At 50.0% G+C, this 16,881-nt stretch overlaps 1 protein-coding gene across 9 annotated transcripts in view; it reads left to right on the top strand.

The window, feature by feature from the left end:
• The window catches only part of KCNMA1 (potassium calcium-activated channel subfamily M alpha 1), a 581,951-nt gene that overhangs the window by 312,494 nt on the left and 252,576 nt on the right, over positions 1-16,881 (top strand). For all 9 annotated transcript variants that reach the window (XR_013232722.1, XM_077345959.1, XM_077345953.1 and 6 more), the window contains exons 4-5: positions 11,460-11,553; positions 13,069-13,180. Coding sequence is in view for 8 of the 9 variants with exons in the window: in XM_077345959.1 (XP_077202074.1) it covers positions 11,460-11,553; positions 13,069-13,180 (206 nt within the window). In the remaining variant the exon portion in view is untranslated. The remainder of the gene's footprint in view (positions 1-11,459; positions 11,554-13,068; positions 13,181-16,881) is intronic.

The raw sequence follows: 16,881 nt of genomic DNA on the forward strand, positions 1-16,881 counted from the left end.
CAGGTGAGGAAAATGAGAAAGCGGGAAAACCTGTGGATTTGTGCTTTTGGACAGTTAGACCATACAATTTAATTTTTCACACCAGAAGCTTCCTTGGAGGGATTCTGCCAGCAGCGGATCGGTGACTGATTCACAACTCAAGAGAGGCTCACCTTTGCTTCCACATGCAATCTAAATTGGACTTTAAATCTCTGCCTGAGATGTGAATCCTGAAATGAATCATTGGCCGTGCCCCTACAGCTTCTGCCCTCCCTCCCTGGACGCTAGCCACATTCATCTCAGATGTGCCAGAGACAGAGAGAGACACACAGAGCCCTGCCAGACCGAACAAGAGCCCTCATTCCCTCCTATCGCTCCTGCTGTGAGGGAGGCAGAGAGAGACACAGAGAGAGCTGCCCCCAGCTGCTGACCAGCCCTGCTTCCCTTCTAAGAACAAGCCCTAATTACCTACCATGGCTCCTGCTGCCACGGAGGGAGGGCCACAGTGAGAGCTGCCCCTGCTGTGATGGAGGGAGACAGAGACAGAGACAGAGACAGAGACAGAGACAGAGACAGAGACAGAGAGCTGCCGCAAACTGCACACCAGCCCTCTTTCCCTCCTACAAACCAGCCCTAATTACCTGCTCTGCCTCTTGCTGCGAGGCATACTGAGAGACATGCAGCGAGAGGTAGAGTAAGATACACAGAGAGAGATCTGCACCTCCCGGTGTCCCCTGGGTCTTAGCTCCCATTGCATTCCTGGTTGCAATGGGATTTCTTGCAAGTAAAACCAATAAAAATACAGCATAAAAGCCCATAAAACCCTTATTTATACAAAACTAAAAAACACCAAGAGAAAGATGACAGCCTAATTTCTACAGCCCAGTAACTGTTCCAACCAGATCAGCATGGATGTTCCTATAATTCTGTCCATCCGGGAAGAATCATACATATGGGGAGGGATCCACAGATGTAATTTCTGGACATCACCATGGCCTCAACCAAACGCCTGAGGGAAGAGCTCCATCTTGGAGGACCTGCAGAACCCAGCAAGCTCTGTCGGGGCCCTTAGCTCTTCCGGGACCTCATTCCACCAGGTTGGGGCCAGGGCCAAAATGACCCTGGCCCTGGCCAAGGCCAGGTGAATGTCCTGGGGGCCCGGGAATACCATCAAGTCCATACCTGCAGAGTGAAGAGCTGTGCGGGGGGCATAAGCAGATAAGCAGTCCCTCAGATAAGTGGGACCCAGGTGGTGTATAACCTTAAAGGTCAAAACCAAAACTTTAAACTTGATCTGGAAGCCGACAGACAACTTAGTCTGAAACAACCCATGCAGTGGGCACCTTGTATCGATTACAGCCAGATGCCAGCATTAGCTTTTTTAATATCTATGGTAGGAAAACTTTAAGCTCTAGATTAGTCTTTGTATCCAACTGACATCTTCATGTAGGATGGTTTTGCACTTGTCGTTTGATTCAGACACAAAATATTCCCTGAGGAACCTTAAAGCTACATTAGTGGCTTTATCAGAGGTGTTGTTTACTGGGCTGTACCACTCCAGCAGAAGAGAGGATAGGTTGCTGATCAGATTTTGGGGTGTGGCCTCGTGAAATGCCCTGGGTGTGTAAAACTGGATTTTGGGGGACAGGGTGGTAGCTGCGCCTTCTCTCTGCAAAGTCAGCTGTTTTGCTGTCAGGTTTTGGCGCATTCAGTCCCCATCCCCCTGCTCTGTTTTGGTACATCTCCACAATGTAGATTTCTGGAGAATGCTGAGTTGTGTGGTTCTGAATGGATGAAGGCGGTGGAGCACGTGGTACTGTCCCCACAGGGTGACTCTTGTCCAGTATCACCTGTGAAGCAAAATAGAAAATTAAGGTGCCTTCCCCTTTCATTCCATGCCAGAATTGGCATCTAAGGAAAGGACACCCTTTTCAAGGCAGAGAAGCCCCTTCAACATGTTCCAACCAGTTGGAACTCCCCCAGTTACCTTGCAGCGTGGCTGTTCCGGGAACCAGCATATATCCCCATTTAACCCACAGCTTTTAGGTGTGTGTCTCCCCCCCCCACACACACACACACACAAGTTTGAATATGCTCTCAGTAAAATGGACTTCTGCCCTTGTGCTCTGTACAGTGTCTTTTTACAGCAGTATAAAACTTTGCATGTGTTTCGTCATTGCTGAAATAGCCCACCTCTGCCGTATCGACTCTCGCCTAGGAGCTGCTCGGCAGACTCAGTGATGTCGGTTTCCTTTCTGCATGTGGCAGCCGAGGCCAGGCGGCTGGCTTCCTCTGCATGGTGCAGCCTTGCCTTTCCCCCTCCCTGCCCCTGCTGGTTGCCCTGGGAGGAATGCAGACTCTGCTTGGTGCATGCCAGCCTGCTGGGATGCCATCGAAGCATTGAGTGCACGAATGGGGAGCGGAGACCGGGGGTACGCGATGCTTTGAGCTGACGGCCGCCCTGCAGTGTGGGCGAGAGGCAGCCTGTGCTGAGTCTTTTTGCCTTTTGGCTGCTGTTTGGCTACTTAGTGCAGGGGTAGTCAAACTGCGGCCCTCCAGATGTCCATGGACTACAATTCCCAGGAGCCCCCTGCCAGCGAATGCTGACTTAGTGGATTCACAAGGACAACTGTGATCCCTGATGGCCAGAGTGAGGCCAATAACAGCCCCAATCCACACCTGAAGCCGCTGCTTTATTCCAGGCTGCATCACTGCACCTAATTCGCCTCACTTTCCTTTGCCTGGTCGAAATCCTCCTACCTGCCCGGGATAGCACCAGCATTTAGCTGGGGATGGGGAAAGGGAAGAGCACACTTGAAGGGAAGGGCCCATCCCTTTGATTGCATTACAATGTTGGTACTGTATGCATAATGCTCCTGATGATAAGGATGTCCAGGGCAGCCACTGTGACTGAGATCTTTCTGCCTGCCCACTTGACTCTATGCAGACTGTCAGGGGCAAGAATGGGCATCAGTCACAGCAGGGGAGAGATCTGTTAACTATGGGGAGGGTCTTCCTATTGCTGAGAGCAGAGTGATGAAGCAGCCAGTCCCTCGGGGGGGGGGGTTCCCCTCCCTGGAGGATACCTGTCAGCAGTGTCATCCTTTTTAGTGTTCTACATTGAACAGTGGCCCTATTATTCAGTGGGGCATGGGAATCAAAAGAGAGTGCAGGGCAAGGGCCTTGATGCCTGGAGAAATTAGGGAGGCAGCATCTGTCATGAAGGAAGAGGTAAATGAAGAGGAGGCTGGTTGGCTTCCATGCCCTGTGGTTGGCCCTCCAGAGGACCTGATTAGGCAGTGTGTGAGACCAGATTCTTGACTAGATGGACTCATTGGTCTGATCCATCAGGGCTCATTGAGGGCTTCTAGGCCCTGTAGTTGGCCCTCCAAAGGAACCAGTTGGCCAGTGTGTGAGACCAGATGCTGGACTAGATCGACTCATTGGTCTGATCCAGCATGGCTCATGTTCTTATAAAGCCCTTGTCTTCTATGCCCTGTGGCTGGCTCCCCATTGGAACCAGTTGGCCAATGTGTGAGACAGGAGGCTGGACAAGAGGGACCCTCCCTGGTCTGATCCAGCAGGGCTGTTCTTATGGTTTTAGAGCTGGTCCTTTGAGAACAATATTGAGACAGGGAAGTGGGCGCTTGTGCCTTCCTTCAGTGTCAGAACTGCCAACATTTCCATTTTGGCGGCAGCCATAAGCCCAGCACGCAACATTTCGAAAGCAAGAATCTCCCCATTGATTGACTACTATTCTAGGAAAGACTTCACTCATTGAGTTTCTAAGCCCCAGGCTTGCTGATGAAGACACAGGACCACAGCTTGCAAATTGTAAGACAATTCAGCTCAGTTCTTGGTGAAGATGAAGGCAGGTTAAACCTTAGTGAAGACGAAGGCAAGTTAAACCTTCACCTTGCCTACCCCCTAAATGCAGGCCTAGGAACTTCCCTGCTTTCTCCTGGACGCTGTCCAAATGCTGAAATCTCATCATCTGGGCCATGTCTCAGTCTCCATTGGGATGGTTCTGCACTAGGGGTGTGCTTTTGGTTAATCTGAGCTTAAAAAAAAAATACCCCCAAAATAATTTATCAGTATTTGTGGTGGGGGGTATTGGAGTCTTAGAATCATAGAGTCAGAAGGGTCACCTAGTCCAACCCGAGGCAGAATGCAGGGGTTTTATTTAAGCCAATTACAGATCAGAGGATCTGTTGAGCTACCAGTATAGCTGAGCCCAAATAAAAGCCCACTTTTTGTGGGGGGGCTTCTAGTTGGGGACATTCAGCGGTCCCGATCAGTTGGGGCAGAGTAGCTGAGCTCCAAGCCTCTTTGGCTGGGGCCACGAATGCTGAAAACTCCCAGCCAGGGCTGAAAACGGTGGGGAGAGACCACAGTTGGGGAGGAGGGGGGGAATTCTCCACACTGGACTAGCTCCTTGGCAGGATCTTTTGGGCTGTCTGTCCCCAACAAGGCTTCCCAGCAGAGCCCCAGCCCAGCCTCCTTACAGAATCTGCTGTTTGCCGGTTTAAAGGGGCCCAAAGGAGGCCCGGCTGAGCCGTGGGTCAGCTGCTGTTAGAGGCTTTGCGGCTGCTTTTTCCCCCTCTCGGTGTTTTTCACTTTGGGTCTACTGAACTAAAAGAAAATTCAGGATTTCTGGGGGGGGGCATCCACATACTTTACTGGTATTGGAACTTGTTTTTCCCCCCCCCCCCCCAGGGTTCCTGACATTTTGGGGGGTTCAGTAGACCTGAACCAAAAAAAACAGCTTTGGAAAAAATTGCACACTCCTAATCTGTACAGGATATGCATCTGAGGAAGTGACTGGCAGGGGCCAGTCTGAGAAATCAGCACACACACACTGGTGTTTTTGTGTGTGTCTGTTTTCAGCACCACACTTCAATTTCCCTCCCTCGTTCCCTTGCATCCTGGGTAGTACTGAGCAGGTAACAGTATAATATTATGCAGCAGGAGAGGTATACAGACCTAAAGCTAAAGGTTAAGATGCCGGCATTTACAAGAATTCAGATTTTGCAATTGTATTAAATTGTGTCATCTTATCTGCTGGCTTGCTTTTAATATTTGAACATTAACTCACAACTTCATCCTGACCCACCCTGAGCTGGTTCTGGGCTCTGGCTCATTCCTCAAAGGGGGAGTAAAGAGCATGGCATGAGGAAGAGGAGCTCCCCAGAGCTCTCTCAGCCTCACCTCCCTCCCAGGATGTCTGTTGAGGGGAGAGGAAGGGAAAGGTGATTGTAAGCCACTTTGAGACTCCTTTGGGTAGTGAAAAGCGGGGTATAAAAAACAACTTCCTTTTCAGCGTGGGACGCGGAAGAACCTCTAGGTTTGTTTGTCAGCATTGTTTTATTCTCATCAAAAATATCTCAAACAGCCTCAGTTCCTGAATTGTTTTTACTGCTGAACCGCGGTTTGTCTAGGACCCTCCTCCAGGTGACAACCATGGTCAGGAGCTGAGCTGCTCCTCTGCACTTAGGAAAAGAGTCTGATCAGCCACCAGTGAGGCTTAGTCCAGGCAGGTGAACTTTCTCTCTTGGCAGCAAGATGGGGGTTTAAAAATGCTTTGTGGATTAGATGAAACCCGTGGAGGTAGAGCTAGAAATGGCCCCATGCTACCTTTTATCGTTCACAATCGGGAAATGGGATGAGGACTTCATTTCCGTTGACCTTTCTCTCTTCACTGCATCTAGTGAGCAAACAACAACAACAAAGGCTGAAGTAACAGCAACAGAGAAGCTACTGTGTCTTGCAGCCACTCCCCTACCCCTACCCAAAAACTGCAGAGCCTCCATTTGTGGCTATGCCACCCATCACCATCATGCGTGCTCCCCCAAAAACTTATGGTGCCTCCATTTGCAGCTCCACTGCAAAAAAAGTTGTAGAGCCTCTCCTTCTGGATCCACTGTCCATGGATGCCCCCTGCCACTGTTGCACCTGCTCTCCTCAAAAGTTGCAGGTCTGTGGTTGGTTTGAGATCTCTGTGGAGGAGCCACAGTTAGCGACGTTGCACATTTTGGAGGGTGGTGGGCATGATGGCCGGGGATCCACAGGCAGAGGCTCTGAAAGTTTTGGGTGGCCGGGATTGGGCGATTTCCCCTGCTTTCTTGAGCCTGAAATGTGTGTGGGGGGGGAGTGGTGCCAAAGTGGATGATCCCAAAGCCCCAGTAGGGGTCGGGCATCCCCAGGTGACATCCATTGTTGAAACAACACTTAAAAAAAATCTGCACCATCAGTCAGATTTCTGAGGTCCAGTCTGAAGTCTTGCCAGGCCAAACCTGTCCCCATAAACTGTCCAAAAACACTTGGTGAGCACCAGAAAAACTAACAGTGAGTGCCATGGTACCCACAGGCAACATGTTGAGGACCCTCACGTTAGAGTTTCTTCTGTGAAGAATTCTGACCTTGCAACCATACAAAGAGAGAGAGCCTGCCCAGCATTCTTGGTCTTCGGTGGAGAAGTGATATGCATTTTCAAGTTGCTGCTTTTCAATTCATGTTCATTGCCCATGTGGCCTGGCATTCATGGCAGTGCCAGTATGTTATGCATACTTTAGGGTGGGCGCTCTGAATTGCTTAAATGTTGGTGTTCCTTCACAGAAGGTGGCACAGTCATGTTCCGAGAAAGAAAACGTTTTGTAAATATACTGGCCCAAGGAAATTTCATCCCAGAACAGACCAACTCATGTTTTGTTTGACGGACCCACAGCAGATACTCCTGTGAAATGGGAAGGTTGTGGGAAGGGGGGAGAGGCAGAGAGAGTCACGGCTGGCCAAGGACCACAACATCTTCTCTCCAGGGTTCCCTGCTTGCTTATCCTTTTGATACAGATACTGTTCCTTATCCTTCTTCGGCCTCTTGGGGCTGTTCTCCATTCTGATTTTCAACTCTTGTAAGTTCCTGTTGCTTTGGTGTGTGTGTGTGTGTTTCTATTCTGCACATGTTTTGGACCCTTTTGTCGCCAATTCAATATTCCATCTACGTCCAGCCTAAATTCCTGCAGTTTAAATCTGCAGGAAGAAATCCCAAACACAAAGTGATGTAATATAGAATGGACCACCATAGGGATCACACAGCATATGTGTAACAGTGCATGCCCCTTCTTCCCAAAGGAACAGAGGGAAGTGACAATGCGGAAATGCCTTTGTTTGGCAACTGGGTGCTGCAGACAATGCTTATTTGTGACTAAGGCACAGAAGGCTGACCAATATGATCATTAATGTACCCTAGGAGGTTTGACAGTAGAGAGAGGTATATGCTACATGGTGAGAGGGGAGCCAGAAAATAACTAAATTAATTGTAGCAAATGCTTTTACACATATTTATGTTTCCCTGCAGTCGGTCACCCTTCAAGAATCATGATTACAAATGTATACTTCCAATTAAAAAGAGAGAGAGGTTCATATCATTGTTCCTTGAAGAGGATGGCAATCACAACTTAATTGCTTTCCTGATGATAATGTTAAGTACTCTAAATTCTTTATTATTTTTATCATTATTTATTAGGTATGCATCCCAGAGATGTGTGTGTATCCTAGCAGATAAGATAGAGCTTTATGGACATGCTAGAGTGATAATACCAAACAGCACGCGGAGCTGAAGAATTACTATTTCCCCAACACCATCGAATGATGTACAGTCCTGAAGTGGCATAAGGCTAGATTTAATCACTGGCTTGGTTATAGCGGAGTTCTTAATGTGAGCCCTGAATTCAGTCTGCTAAGGAAAATAAACTGGCTAGCAAGAAAGAGAAAAGAAAACGTCCATCTAGTTCGGCAAAACCAGCCTTCAGCCCATAAGAAATCACTGAGATTTGCTGTTCAGGCTCATAAATCTCTCATCTTTTCTGCAAAACTCAATATATGCTATGGATCTTTCTCTGCAATATATCCAGATAGGTAGAGTGCTCCATCTCTCCTGCAGATCTAGTCACTTCCTCCTGGAGACATTTGTTCTACTATTTTAAAGGATTTTAGGGAAAGCTGTTTGCTCATTGGGACACTCCCCCCCCCCCACGTTTACTGCATGTGGGCCACAGAGAACTAGAACCTAATTCCACATTTACATCTTGGGATTCTTGCTACAGTGGCCCTTAAGCCCCCTATAAATTAAGGAGGTTTTCCATGAAGGCTTTCCATATAAAAGAAGATGACAAAAGTTCGAGAGGCCATGCCCAGACTCCAGGGTATGTCTAAAATAGCTCCTCAGCTCCCAGACCTGAACTGGTCCTTGAAAAATAGCCACGTGAAGTGCATCTTATCTGCAGGGAAAGTGTCAGTAGGGGATTCCAGGGCCAGGACACCAGAGAATCCCACTGCCCACCCAATACTGATGTCAGTGCCCATTGGGTTAATAAGCCCCAGCTTTGTTAGGCTAAGACCAACCCTGCCACACCCACTCACCTCATTTTCCATCTACATTTTCCAATCTGTTCCTTGCCCTAACCCCCAACAGGTAAAGGGGTCCATTTGACCCTCTAAGAAGTGGAGAAAGCAGCTAAGGTTTTGTTTTTCATCTCTTACAACTTCATGAGATTATTCGCCTTCTGGCTTTTATATATTACATTGAGGTCCATTTGGCACCATCCCACAAACACAAGATTAGTACTTCTGGGGGTGTGGGTGTGTGTCCTGTATAGCAGGGGTAGTCAACCTGTGGTCCTCCAGATGTTCATGGACTACAATTCCCATGAGCTGATCTTCCTGATCGTGTTCGCGGTGGGTGGATTCTGGCAGTGAGGCACCAAAAAAGCCTCAGTCATCATTGTTCTCCTCATTGATCATTAGTTAGGGCTGGACATGGAAGCAGTTTTATATATCTACTAGAGGCAATGTCCGTTGTATTCAGGAATACAACGGGCTCTAGGCACCCCCACACTGGGCAGGCCAGCCAAGGACTGGAGAGGCATTGGTTGGGCTAGGGGTGGGTGGAGGGAGGCGTTGTTGAGCAGCCTTCCCCCCTGCCCCCCAAAGGGCTGCGCAGGCTGTGGCTGGGCTTTCCGTGGCAGGGGGGAGGCGGTGGCAGGCAGGCAGGCCTTTCTTCCTCCCTTCTACTCGCAAAAGCCCCGTTGACTGATGCGTAGGCCTCGGCGGGGCTTTCTGGGGCCAATGTGAGGAGGTGGCAGCAGGCAGTCCCTCCTCTCTCCCTGCCTCCCCCAAAAGCCCCACTGATGGGCTTGCAGGCTGTGGCAAGCCTTTTGGGGGCAGGTGGGAGCACTGACAGGGAAATCCAATTAGTCAATTGGGGTTGGCTTAGAACAGACAAGTGGAAATCCTGTTATGTACAACTCTTGAATAACTTTCATGACGCTCCCTGGCTCATGATGTGGGGATGGTCCCTAGTTGAGAAGAATGGAAGAGCGGGTTAGAGAAACACATGAGGAGTAATGATGGCTGTCATCTGTGTTGTCCAGGGGTTGGGTGGGTGACTCCTGGGTGGGACCTGGAGATGTTTTCAGGGTGGGTGGAAATCACATTATGTTTTTTTCTGGGCAGTCGAGCATGAAATTCTAGTAACTATGCCACAGCTTTGAACAACTTGATGCGTGAGTGTGTTTGGGTATTTCGGAAAGCTCGTCAAACATGGCTGTGCATGGGGCTGAGGGTGCAATCCTTTGCCAAGTCAACCCAACCCAAGGGCATTCATTTAGTGGGCTCGGCTGAAGGACTGACTCTGCACAGGACTGCACTCTTAGGAGTCCACCATTCTTCAAAGAGACATTTTCAGGCCAGGACAAGAAGTCTGTGGACCCCAAATGGGTGCACTGTGATTGTGTTGGAACTGTGATGTCCACAAGTCCACAGGAGCCTGGCTGCCTGCTCAGAACATGGGTCACCTCATTTCCTTTGCTGCCGTTGATTAGGTCACCACTGTTACTTTAAAGGAGGGGTAGTCAAACTGCGGCCTTCCAGATGTCCATGGACTACAATTCCCATGAGCCCCGGGCTCATGGGAATTGTAGTCCATGGACATCTGGAGGGCCGCAGTTTGACTACCCCTGTCTTAAAGAGTGGCAACCAAGCCATTTTGCCTGACCTTTCCAGCGCTACTAACTGTTATGTTACCTGGTGCTCCATTTGTGCCAGTAAAGTTGAGGGATTTTTGTTTGTCTGGTTTTGTTTCTTCAAGAGTATCCCCTCACCCACCCTTTCAGAGATTCCGGATCCCAAGAAAGTATTTTTCCTGCTGGTGATGCTGATGGATTTGAAATTTGGTTTGCCTGTGGGCTTATGCTCCTTTACCTGGGGGGAGTGGGTGGCAGAGTAGCCCAAAATCTCCCCCGTCCTCTTCTGGGAATGTCTCAACCTAGTCCCCAGATATACTTCCTTCAGCGGACAGTGGTCTCAGTAGCTTGAGCCTCGGCTGCATTACCAGTTTGTATGGCCAGGGCTACAGGGTTGCATTACATTGTGAGCAAAATGAACATAAACCATGGGATGGCCCTTGGAGAGGCTGGAGGAGGGGACGTGGAGACAGCTGTTGCATGCAGACTGCTTCCGATCCTGCCGTTCCCAGGGATCTTTGGGATATTAAGCGTGACAAGTGTCTTGCCCAATACAAAACCTCACAGTTGGTACGTAAGAAAAACCTGTCGCAGCACCCCTGTCACAGGAGAAAGAGGGAATAAAAGATTCTATCCCAGGGCCAAAAGGATGTCCTGGTTTTGTTATTTGGTAACTTTGCTATAAGACTCCCTGTAGTAATATTTGTAAAAAAAAATTTCAAAGCCTTTTTCTGTTTAGAATCTATAAAAATATCATCTTGAGATCCAGTCGCAGGTGTGAGACCTAGGGTTGCCGGCTGATCATGGGGAAGAAATGGGGAGTGATCTGGTTGCCAGCCTCCAAGTGGGGCCTGGAGATCTCCAGAAATTACAACTGAGACGAGGTCCTCTGGAGAAAGTGGATGCCTTGGAGGCTGGACTCTCCGGTGTATATCCCAATGAAGTTGCCTCTCGCCCCAAGCCTCAGCATTTCCCAGGCTATGCCCCCCCCCCCAATTCTCCAGGGCTGGTAACCTGAGTGCTGGGACAATTAGCCAGTGAAGCTTTTCCCAGCAGGAGGACGGCTGCCTGATTTTGTCCAGACGCAGCAGAACAGGCCGGTAGCTGGTCAGAAAATCTGGCAACCATCACTGGAACCTGTGACAAAATGGCCCCGGGCATCTGGAGCCAGTTCTGTAAGGGTCGACTACTTTGGGGGAGGTTCTCCTGCTTGGCCTCCCTTTAGGGCACCTGTATGCAGGTGCCTCCGCTGTTCCTTGAACGGGGGAAAGGGGAAGACCGCCTGGTCATCCAGGTCCCTTCCAACAAGCGCCTGGGTGGTTTGGGCGGAGTTTGGGGGGGGTTCGGCCTGGGGCCTTATCAAGAGGACAGTGGGCAGCTGGGGGAGGGGTGGGCAATGCTACATTTGCATATGCAGATTGGTTCCCCCCACTGACTCCTGCCTCTTCTTCCTCCTAACAGCCCAATAGAATCTTGCCAGAATTTCTATAAAGATTTCACGTTACAGATCGACATGGCTTTCAACGTGTTCTTCCTGCTCTACTTTGGCTTGCGGGTAAGTGCCCACTGGCCTCTGGGGGAGCGGGTTTGGAAATAAGAATAAAGTTGGTGATGGTGATGGTGACTGATTGCGATTACGATTATGATTATATTGTTGTTATTATTGTTATTTATTAAATGTATTATTCACCTCTCCCCAAAGGCTTGATTCGAGTTACAATGCTAAAGCCACAATAAAAAAGCTCTATATACACAATAAAACACAGTACAAAGATGTGGCGGTAAAAACAATAGCTAACTACAGCCCACCCCAAAGAAACCATTCTAGAGGGGAGGGAGATAGAGGGCGCTGTTGGCATTCACTACTGCTCCTCCGATCACTCCTATAGGGTCTTCCTATTAAGGGTCTTCCCAAGTTCTTTCAGCAGACAGGAAGGAGAGGCCACTGAGGGCAGGCCCAAAGGAAGCAAAGGTCTTTCTGACTGTCTGGCTTCAGGACGATCATGCCATCGTCATGGCTGCATGACTGAGAAGAGGGCTATCATCTCTTGGGTGGACTCTGCGGGTGGGCGCACCCCAGTCAGAATCTCAAAAGATGACTGTGAGGGTGTCACCTGTCTATATGGGGATAGATGGCCCTGAAGGTATGCCAATCCCAAACCACCTAGTTATGGTCATATAGAATCATAGAATCATAGAGTTGGAAGGGGCCATACAGGCCATCTAGTCCAAACCCCTGCTCAATGCAGGATCAGCCCAAAGGATCAGCCCAGGATATGCCCTATAGCAGGGGGATATAGTCTGTGAATTGTAGTCCATGAACATCTGGAGAGGGGCTGATGGGAATTGTATTTCACGGACATCTGGAGATGGGCTTATGGGCATTGTAGTCCACAGACATCTGGAGAGGGGCTGATGGGAATTGTAGTCCATGGACATCTGGAGCAGGGCTCATGGGCATTGTAGTCCACAGATATCTGGTGAAGGGCTCATGGGTATTGTAGTCCACAGACATGTGGAGAGGGGCTGATGGGAATTGTAGTCCAAAGACAGCTGGAGTGGGGCTCATGGGCACTATAGTCCATGGACACCTGGAGAGGGGCTCATGGGCATTGTAGTCTATGGACATCTGGAGAGCTACAGTTTGCCCACTGCTGCCCTACAAGATGTGGAACGGTATTATGGTAGAGCCTGATCTCATCAGATCTTGGAAGCTAAGCAGGATCTGGTGATTGATCGGAAGGCCACCAAGGGAGGGTCTGCAGAAGGAGGCAATGGCCAATCGCCTGTCTGGAAAGCCTTGCTGGGGTTGCTGTGAGTCAGGTGCAGGCTAACTGCACTTCCCACACACTATGCCTTCGAGCCCTTCCTCCCCCGGTGGAGACTCCTACGGATTTTGTTTGTGGTCCATCCTCAGGAAGGCACTGCTCCATCCTCTTGTTCTCTAAATGCTGACATAGAATCTGTGTCCGCGGCAGGAGGTGGATCTATACATTTGCTAACGAAAGCTTGATCATCACCCTTTTAATGTTTTTTCCTCCCATTTCTCTCCCATCTCCTCTTCCCCCAGTTCATAGCGGCCAACGACAAGCTGTGGTTCTGGCTGGAAGTCAACTCAGTGGTCGATTTCTTCACAGTCCCGCCTGTATTCGTTTCCGTGTATTTAAACAGAAGTTGGCTGGGTAAGTCACCATCTCTCCTCTGACATCTATTATTTGCCCTGGCTGGTACCTGCTAGCCCGGTTTGGGATGAAGGACCCCTGAGGCAGGCCAGGGTGGTTACAAGGAGGCAGGCCATGGCAAACCGGGAGGGTCCAGGCTAGCCCTGTCTCATTAGATGATCTCGGAAGCTATCAGGGTCCGCCAGAATTCATAGGATCAGAGAATCATAGAGTTGGAAAGGGCCAGACCACCTAGTTGTCCCCCCCCTCCCCACTCAATGCAGGATCAGCCTCAAGCATCCAGGCTCCGTACCTGAACACCAGTGAGGAAATCCAGGGTTGCTACACAGAGGCAAGCAATCGCAAACCACCCCTGAACGCCTCTGCCTCGCTGACCCTGCAGGGTTGCCAGAGGTCAGCTGTGACTTGAAATCACTTACCACCCCCATCCCCCCACCCACACCCCCAGTGCATGTGTGTGGGCTGGTTCTTGCTTAGCTGCTGCCTTGACCCCTTGCTCCTTTGCCCTGCCGGAGCTGCCTCAGGTGGGTACCAGACTACCTTCCTTCCTTCCGGCATGCTGCCATCTCTGGCCGAACTCTCTCACTGCAGGGGGCTTCTGCCTCTCCATCATCCCTGTGGGTAGAACTGGCCTCCGGGAGGCCTCTCAGAGCAGGCCGGCAGTCACCTCCAGCTTTGTCCACAAGCCCCTTGCCCCGTGGCTTTCTCAGCCACAACGTTTGTGTGTGGCGGTTCAGAAGGGAAAGGTGCTGCATCCCATGTTGGGAGGGGGATGGCCGGAGGTCTGTGAGCCGGACGCTGAGCTTCGAAACTTTAATTTTGACTGAAGAGGAAGCCGCCAGAGAGTTCTCGGCTGGGCTTCCCCGCCATGGGGCTTAAACGACAGCCTGTTCCTGCCATCTGCTGGTCAGCATGAGGCATGACGTCCTCTTTGGAAATGGAGAGCGCTTATCAATAGGCCAAGCCTGATGCTTCAGTTCCGAAAAGTGCCCAGTAATGCAGGCAAGGAGCTGCCCTTACTGTGCTGCTGGTCAACTGGAACGTCCTTCTGCAAACCATTTTCTCAGCATGTGGGGCTCATCCTAGGGCAGGGGTAGTCAAACTGCGGCCCTCCAGATGTCCATGGACTACAATTCCCAGGAGCCCCCTGCCAGCATCTGGAGGGCCGCAGTTTAACTACCCCTGTCCTAGGGTTTGTATCATGCCAACCAGATAGAGTTGCTGTCTCTGTGTTGGGAAATACCTGGGAATTTGGGGGTGGGGTTTGGGGAGGGGCTTCTGTGGGGTACAGTGTCAGAGAGTCCCCCCCTCCAATGTGGTCATTTTCCCACAGAAGAACTAGTTTCTGTAGCCTCAAGAGGAGCTGTAATTCCGGGGGATCCCCAGGCCCCATCTGGAGGGTGGCATCCCACACGATTGAATAAAAGACACACAATGTTCTGCCAGGAGTTAGAGATGATGCCTGTTTTCTGCTGCATAACCGAGTGTGTGAAATTGGTGGTGTGTAAAGAGCCTAGATGAGCCTCTTGTGGTGCAGGGTGGTAAGGCAGCCGACATGGTGTCTGAAGCTCTGACCATGAGGCTGGGAGTTCAATCCCAGCAGCTGGCTCAAGGTTGACTCAGCCTTCAATCCTTCCGAGGTCAGTAAAATGAGTACCCAGCTTGCTGGGGGGTAAACAGTAATGACTGGGGAAGGCACTGGCAAACCACCCCGTATTGAGTCTGCCATGAAAATGCTAGAGGGCGTCACCCCAAGGGTCAGACATGACTCGGTGCTTGCACAGGGGATACCTTTACCTTTAAAGAGTCTAGGCTGGACATGAAACCTGACTTCGTTGTGCTAGTTTGGCTTATAGTGATCTGAGTCACTTGTAGGGCTTCCCCCCTTGCAGCTGTGGCTGAACGCTCTCCTGGACTTCCTGCTGGCCTCCAGAGCTGCAGGAAATGGCTGCCTCGGAGAGCAGGGTCAGTGACCTTATTTCCTGCTGGGGTCCTTCTTCTCCCACAGCCCTGATTTCCCCAGGCTGCACCCCAAAATCTCCCGGGATTTCCCAAACCGGAGTTGGCAATCCTCGATACTTGGCTGTTAAATTAGTAAGCTGTGTTATACATCCAAATACAGCCATATGGTAATTCTTTGCCCAAACAGCCAATCAGTCCCCTCAAATTCAGTTCACAAAAACATACTACAGCTGAATTCAAGGGGACTGATGGGCTGTTTTGGCAAAGAATTACCATATGGCTGTATTTAGATTTTGTGACAAAGTTTACTAAATTAACAGAATTATTTTTTTCTTTATATTCCCACTGTCATGATGGTAGTTTATAGTCTGAGGAAGAGTGCTTGCCTTGAATAAGTTGGTCTTAAAGGTGCCACTGGACTGTTTTGTTATTATGTTATCATACTAGGTCCTCTCCTCTGGCCCCTGGCCAGGCAGCTTAAGGTGGCTTTGGGCTGCAACTCGCAGCCGGATCTAGTGGGGCAGGCTTGTTAGCAGGCCCAGGACAGAGCTCCTTAGCAGGCAGTCAGCAGGCCGGGAGGCCCTCGTTAGCAGGCTCTGCTTAGCAGGACAAGAGGCCCTCGATAGCAGGCCCTCCACCACGACCTTTTGCCCAGGGCCCTCTCCCCTTACCTGCTGCTGGCTCCAGGCACTGAGGCACGTCTGAGAGCAAAGAGGATAGAGTTCAGGGACCGAGGGCGGGAGCTGCATGGGGCAGGGCCAATCAGCGAGCAGCCAGCTTTGCTGGCTGCACCCTGATTAGCCCTATTCCAACTTGGACAGCCGGACACATTCAAACCCCCCCCCCCCCCAGGCTGTTTCACAAATATTAAGAGGAACCATGGATAAGGATTGAATAAAACTGCTTTTGCTACAATGGCACCATCTAGTGGCTGATTTAGACACTTCAGTCCTTGCCCTTAACACCTGTTTATAATGATTTCTTGTTGACTTGTGGCTTGCCAGCAACCTCTTTTCTGTTACTCTAGACACAGGGGTGGCCAAACCGTAGCTCTCCAAATGTCCATGGACTACAGTTCCATGGACATCTGGAGAATTGTAGTCCATGGACATCTGGAGAGCTACCGTTTGGCTGCCCCTGAGCTCTGCTTGAATTTATTTTCGTTGCATGAATTGGGACTATCATGGCATGAATCATCTTGATTGTGGTTGCAACATGTCCCTTCTGTTTAAGACTCTTCTCTGGCTTTTGCATGCCAGCCCTTCCCATGCTGACCAGTCTCCTGATCCCTTGGTTGCGTTCTCCCTTTGGGCCGATGATGGTTTTGGAGAGCATTAATTCATAGGGTGGGCAGAAGTTGGAAGTGACTTCGTCGCACATAGATTCAAGTGGGTCGCCGTGTTGGTCTGAAGCAGCAGAACAAATTTAGAGCCCAACGAAGATTCAAGGGATGAGCTTTCGTGGGCACGTGCACCTCCTCAGATGAATGTCACGGAATGAAAATAATCTGCTCAGACCTCTAGATGGAGGGAGAGGACAAATTAACATAAGGCCTAATGAAATTGCCCAGGTTCAAGGAATATGAAACACCTAGCTGCTTCTATATTTTAGAGGCCAGGCAGGTGGTAAAAGGGACCATCTGTTTGCCCATTGTTCTCTTTATGCAGAGATTTGCATTTTTTTTTTATTGTGGCCAAATGTTTCCCATGCAATTCAATCCCAGGTGAATGCAAACAAAT

This window comes from Paroedura picta, chromosome 7 (assembly GCF_049243985.1).
Source record: "Paroedura picta isolate Pp20150507F chromosome 7, Ppicta_v3.0, whole genome shotgun sequence".
Taxonomy (NCBI): Eukaryota; Metazoa; Chordata; class Lepidosauria; order Squamata; family Gekkonidae; genus Paroedura; species Paroedura picta.